Source organism: Budorcas taxicolor, chromosome 18, assembly GCF_023091745.1.
Source record: "Budorcas taxicolor isolate Tak-1 chromosome 18, Takin1.1, whole genome shotgun sequence".
In the NCBI taxonomy this organism is placed as follows: Eukaryota; Metazoa; Chordata; class Mammalia; order Artiodactyla; family Bovidae; genus Budorcas; species Budorcas taxicolor.
This window is the reverse complement of record NC_068927.1, coordinates 63,727,721-63,734,581: the sequence shown is the minus strand read 5'-3', so window position 1 is coordinate 63,734,581 and position 6,861 is coordinate 63,727,721. Positions and strand designations below refer to the sequence as shown.

At 45.8% G+C, this 6,861-nt stretch overlaps 1 protein-coding gene across 1 annotated transcript; it reads right to left on the bottom strand.

Annotated features, from left to right (window-relative positions):
- Window positions 1–395: 395 nt before the first annotated feature.
- On the bottom strand, window positions 396–5,302 carry LOC128062926 (cationic amino acid transporter 3-like). The gene is given in 12 exon segments (XM_052655401.1): window positions 396–422; window positions 425–486; window positions 640–748; window positions 1,021–1,187; window positions 1,389–1,588; window positions 1,776–1,878; window positions 1,982–2,121; window positions 2,292–2,514; window positions 2,684–2,796; window positions 2,997–3,174; window positions 4,210–4,368; window positions 4,939–5,302. Coding segments are annotated over 12 exon segments (1,845 nt in total).
- Between the last annotated feature and the right edge of the window lie 1,559 nt (window positions 5,303–6,861).

Below are 6,861 nucleotides of genomic sequence, written 5' to 3'. Positions count from 1 at the left end.
TAAGCTGCTGGTATTTCCTTTCCAAGTTTCAATCTCTGTGTTTTTGCTGAAATTAGGCATAGGAACACGCTTCTTATGTGAAGGTTAATATTTTATTTCCTCCTCTAGTTGCTGGTTATACTGGTATACTTTGTGAAAATTCATCTTGTTGCTTACTAAGAAAGCATGCACTTTTCTAGATGTATATTATGATTTTAAAAGCTTGCTTAAAAATTGTAAAACATTCAAGTCATTTTGTCCACTAGCAATAAATACACAGCAGCAAATGCATTTCACCTTCACAGGCCATAGAGACTCAGTGTCCCTTGAACTTGCAGATCCTCCAGTGCATGGAGGGATTCCACACAGCATCTGTTTCCTATGGCTAAGATGATTCATGACCTGATATGTTTTGATCAAGAGTCTGGGAGGTGGAGGCTGGTGGCTGTGGCTCATTGTTCTCCTCCAGGCTGTGTCGGATCCCATATCCAAAGTATATGGCAAATCCTAGGAGGGAAATGAGACAATGAGAAGGAAAAGTAGGTGCTCTCCCCACTTACAAGTGCCCAACAGTGCTCCTATCGTGGCCAAGACAGTTTGGGGGAGTTCAATTTGGGTTCAATCAGTCAAGTGGACTCTTTATCCCAGAAAGTCACTTACCAATCACCATCCAGATGCCAAACTGGGCCCAGGCCCCAGAGGTCATCTGCACCATCAGATAAATGTTCAGAAAGATGCTCACCAGTGGGAGGACAGGCAGAGCAGGCACCTGTGGGCAGAGTCAGGTCATCCCTGAACACACTACAGACATCTGAAAGGGAAACCCTACCCCACAGTTGTGGGGAGACTCCAGTCCTGCTCAGGCTGTGCATTCAGCGCCTACTGAGATTGTATATGTAAAGCACTGAGTGTGGATCAGGGAAGGGTCTGTTTGTTTTAGTAATTTCGCTTCTTCCCTGGTCCAGCAAATGATGTTTAGGCCATGAAGCATGAAGACTTCATTCACTCGAGGTGGATAGTTGGGCACGTAAGGTCACTTACCTTAAAATAAAGGTGAGTAGGGCTCTGGGGCTGCCTCCAGATGATGACCGTGACCCCAGTGATGAGCAGCAGCAGCAGCACAGCCACTGTTGTGAGCACGGGGTCTCCAGAGAACACCTGGCTGGGCCACCGGGCCAGAACCAGGCTCAGGATGGTCAGCAGGAGAACTGCAAGGGTCAAGGTGGAGGAGGACAGGCTGGACCCAGAAGACAAAGATGTCAGGACCTGGGGTCACACCGCTCCCCAGGCTGCTCACATCAGGAAGAGCCATCATATCTCCAAGATTCCTCCTCAGCTGACAAAGACACAGAATCCCACTCTATCTTGTCAGTTTCAGAGTATAACCAAAGAGAAGTTCCACTGCTCACCAAGCAGGAAGGCACATCCGTAGACAATCTGGCCAGATTTCCTGGTGGGGATGGTGTTGATAGGGTCACACAGATTCTTCAGAATGTTTGAGGTTTCTTCTTCAGGTACAGATTCCAAAGGACTTCCTTCAATATCAGGCTTCATCTCCATTTTCTCCTCTGTTTTCTCCTGCTTGCTTAAATTCTGATCTTGCTGGTACCTTAATTAGAGGTGTTAAAGCAATATTAACAGCAGCCCCTATTCAGCCAACATCACACAGCCTATTCTACATCAGTCTTGCATTAAGCAGAGCAGGACATTTAGAAGACAGCATGAAGGCAGAAGATTACCTCCCCATCAATCCCCATGAGTCCATGGGCCCCAGTTAAGATGTAGTGGAGTCTCACCTGAGGACAAGACCAGAAAGAGCCACTAGGGAGTAAACAAGCAGGGTCCCGATTGACACAAGGTCCACAAGATCTCTGAACTCAAAAAGTAATGCCATGATCCCTAGAATGAGGGCAGGAACAAGGTGGGGGAGAGAGTGAGAAACCACTGGACCTATGCAAGATAAGGATGTTGACCAAAGATGGAGTGGGTTTTGTTTATTCACCTGCAAGGCTCCCAGAAGCCACGATGGCCATGATGGGGGTGCCTGTGCGATCATGGATCCAGGCAAGTCTCCGGAAAAGGAGCCCGTCCTCTGCCATTGCACAGATCAGCCGAGGCATGGTGAATGTAATACCCAAGAGGCTGGGAGAGGAAATGGGGGCACGTGTGAGGACGTGAAGAAGCAGGAGAGACAAGGGCATCTGCTCCATAGTCTACATGGGGCAAGGTGTCCTTCCCTCTTGTCTCTCAATCCCAAGGGCTGGGATACTGGAGCATCTGACAGTAGATGGGAAGAAAACCAAGATACTGACCTGGATGTAAGAGCACAGAGGGTGCCAACAATTACGACATATCTGGCAGCATCCCAGCCAACGTGGAGAAAAGCCTGCGGAAAGGGGCTGTCAGGGTGAATCAGGTAGTAGGGCACCATGAGGGTGAGTGATGCCGAGACACCAAAATACACCAAAAAACAGATGAAGAGCGTGATCATGATGCCCAAGGGGATGGATCGATCAGGATTTAGAGCTTCTTCCCCTGCAGGGAGAGTGGAAGTTCTGGGTCAGGAAAACACACTGAGGTGAAATCACAGAATCAAATTCCCTCTTGACGTCCAAACATAGTCTAACCTTCTACCGACCGTTATACCCAAGGGCAGCCCAAACTCTGCCCACATCCCTGATGAGACACACAATGACCATGTTACCTCTAGTGGCAATGGAATCAAAGCCAAGAAATGCGTAGAAACATGTAGCTGCTCCGTGGAGAATCCCTTCATAATCAAAGGGTACAAACCCTCCAGAACCCAGAGGACCCAAGCTAGTGAAAGAAGGAAGGAAGGAGAGGGTGGGTGAGGTGAGTTCAGCCATCTCTACTGGACTCCTCCATTTAGTACCACAAGTCCTAGGCCCCAGAACCCCTGTCACCTGGATCCATCAGCCCATTTATCTCTAGTCTCCACCATATTCCCATATCGGCACTCCCACAAGCGTTACTATGACCACGAGAACCCTCCTAACCTCGAGGTGTCACTGGATGCAGATGTGTTCAATGCGTAGTCCTGTTCTGTGAGCTTCCAGTTGTGCAGGTCTCCCTTAATGAAGCCAGAGACGATGATGAAGCTGAGGACCAAAATGTTGATGCCTGTGAACACTTTATTAACCAGGGCAGACTCACGAGTTCCCAAAACCTGCAGTCCTGCAGGAAAGATGGAATATGAAGCATATAAAATACTAAGTCCATAGATACAGAAAGCAGATTAGTGGTATCTGGGAGTTAGGGCACTGGTGGTGATGGACCAATGGACAGTGACAGCTCAGTGGGTACAAGGTGTCCTTTAGGGGTGGTGAAAATGTTTGGAACCAGATGGAGATGACGGTTACACAATATTATGAATGTACTAAGTCCCACTGAATTGTACACTTGCAGATGGTCAATTTCTGACTGTGGCAACCCTCTCCTAATATTAACTTCTACCAAATCATCTCATGTACATCTTAAATTTATACCGTGTTGTATTGGCATCTCAATAAAGCTGGGGAAAATAAGAAAATGTTTTATTTTATGTTATTTTAATTTCCTGTCAATTAAAAACACATATTTGAGGACTTCTCTTGTGGCCTAGTGTTTAAGAATTTGCTTTGCAATGCAATCTGCGGGTTTGATCCCTTGTCAAGAAACTAATATCCCGCATGCCTGAAAGCAGCCAAGCCTTCGAGACTCAACTACTGAGCCCATGCACTTTGGAGCCTGTGTGCCACAAATAGAGAGTCTGTGTGCCACAACTAATTCCCATTGCAGCCAAGTAAATAAATAAAAATTTAATAGATATTTTTATTAGAAAAAAACCCAACAATCACATCTTTGGTATCAGTACAGAGAAGAAACTTATGGTCTAAGTAAATGATTCTCAGCTGGGGTGATTTGTCCACCATGTGATGTGTGGCAACGTCTGGAGATATTCTAATTTTCCCAGAGATGCTACTAAATATCCAACAAAGATTATTTAAAAAATCTGAAATGCACACCTCTAAATCTATGAATAACCCAGTCCAAATTGTCAATAGTACCAAGAATGGGAAAGAATGGTCTGTGTCTTGCCTTCCTGTTTCTCATATCCCAGATGCTTCTTTTCAGTCCTAATCCCACACCATTCTTCAATCCCAATGCTTTCCCACCCCAGCTTCCCCTCAGTACCTCACTCTCCACATCCTATCATGGACTCCTTCTCACCTGTTAACAGCAGTACCAGGCCCAGGGCAAAAAAATCTGGATACCTGGCCAAGAAGTAGGGCATTTGCAGAGAGAAAGTTTCCTGTAACATCTGAGAGATGTGGTTCCCAATTAGGTTGTCAAAGACATAGCTCCAGGCCCTGGCCACAGAGGAGGTGGCTGCAGCAACAGAAGAAGGAATGTTCATTGACAAACATAAATCGATTTCTAATACGGGATATATTTTGAGGGGAGGGGACTCCAAGCAAAATACTTAATCTCAAAGAGTCTTTTTTCATGGGTTGGGGAGGGCAGATCCAGATGATTCACAAAATTAGTCAACTAATTAATATTCTAGGAGTTCAGTGTTACATGGAAAAATGTAACAGAAATTTGGGGCCAGAAGGGCTGGAAGGTGAGGGTTGAAATTTTAAATCCAGATCTAAAGGAAAATCTCATGAATCCAACAGCTGAGCAAAGACTTCAATACAATAAAGGGATGAGGCTGTTGGACACGCCCCCCTTCTGACCCACTCCCTATAGTTCTCTCTCCTCTGGGTTCCCGGTCCATCATTTAAGAAAAACAAGACAGAGCTCAGTAGAATGGCATTTTAGAGTTTTCCTGCTACTATTATCCATTTCACCCCACAAGGTCAATAATAAAGTTCTCATGAATGAGTGAAGACCTAAACCCCACCTCCTATCTCTTGATATTTAAGCTACACACCTTCCCCCTCCCCACCATCTCACCAATGACATAGGACAGGATGAGGTTCCAGCCAATGATGAAGGCACACAATTGTCCCACAGTGACGTAGATGTACAGATACGCAGTACCAGAGCGTGGTACCCGGGCCCCAAACTCAGCAAAGCAGAGACTAGACATCACACAGGACAGGGCGGCCACCAGGAAGCAGATGACAGTCGCTGGTCCAGCTCTCACTTTGGCCAATTCACCAGTCAGGATGTACACGCCAGCTCCCAGTGTGCTGCCCACCCCCAAGGCCACCAGGTCAAGGGTGTTAAGATAAGCTCTGGGTCTCTCCGCCCTGAGCTCCAGTGGACGCCTGCGGACCACCTTTTCACCAAATTGGCCAACATACTGGCGCAGCATCCTAGACACAGTTGAGGAGGTTGCAGTCTGCAGAGAAAACAAGCCACAAAGCCATCAATAATATCTATCTCTCCTTGGCCATGAAAGTATAATTCCTTGGAGTAATGGAGTTATAGGAAGCAGGAGGCAAAATAACACATCAAGTAAGTTCTGATCTCTGAGCTTTGGTTTCTACAAACATGGATAAAATCACTAATGTCTTTTAAATTTACTGGAAGTGAAAGAGGATTGAGGGGAGCAAAAGATGTCATATCAAAATGTCCCGCATTACAGAATTGGACACTTGAAAGTGCTTAAGATGGCAAATTTTATGTCATTGTGTACTTTACCACTATTAAAAAAATTGTTGCCAATGATAAACAATAGAGCCAGCTTCACAGAGTTGCTGGTTGTAGTAAACCTCATGATAATTTAATATAAATCCCCATACAATCATCTCTGTGTTTATCAAAATCTGAGGATTCTTGAGTTCCTTACATTGTCCCCACATCCAGAGGGGAGGAGCCTGCAGATACAGAGGCCAGCAATATACAGGAGACTGACATCAATGGTCCACATGCCATAAACCCTGTATAAGGGGAATCTTCAATATTGTTTGAACGCTGGTCTAAAATGAGTCTCAACCTCCAGATATGATCCAATCTCTCCCACTCCAACCTCTTCTCTCACAAATACAAGCGCTCCCAGCTCCTGCTTTCATCTGGAAAATGGGTCTCTCCACCCTCAGTCAGGAGCCGGGCTGACCCCCCACACTCTGGGGTTGCAAAGGTCTCTGTGGGAGGATGTGAACTCAGCACCCAGTCTCCCACAGAAGAGGCTGACCCGAGACTTACTGGATCCTTGGAGCAGAGCCTGGAGCACTGGGTCAGTCAGGGAGGCTGAGGTTAAGCTGTGCAGGGCTGGAGCTGAGACATCTCCAAGAACCAAAGTGGGGAGTCCTGAGCACAGAAGACGGTCCTCACCCCTGGGTTGTTGGGGTGGAGATGGGCTGAGTGGGTGGGGAGCATCTGCAGTGTAGCTATCAGCACTGACTCTTCTGTGGTTACTCTCGGGGGAGGTTCTGAGAGGTTTTTCTATTGCTATAAAATTTACAAAATTAACCAGTTCAGTAATTGTCCAGTTCAGTAATGTTAGGCACATTCATATTTTGTACAACCAAACTCCAGAACTTTTTCATCTTGCAAAACTTCAACTCTGTACTCATTCAACGATTCTCCCTTTCTCCTCTACAGTTCTTGGCAATCACCATTCTACTTTCTGTCTCTATGGGTCTGAACCCTTTAGGTACTTCATTCAAATGGAAACACTCAATACTTGTCATTTCTTGCCAGGCTTATTTCACTTAGCAAAATGTCCACAAGTTTCATCCATGTTGTAGCATATGTTGGAATTCCCTCCTATAGTAATGCTGAATAATACTCTGTTATTTATACATACCACATTGGCTTAACTATTTCTTGGTCAATGGGCACTTGAGTTGCTCTCAGGCTTTGGTTATTATGAATAATTCTGCTGTGAACATGGGTGTACAAATATCTCTGCCAGAGTATGCTTTCAAT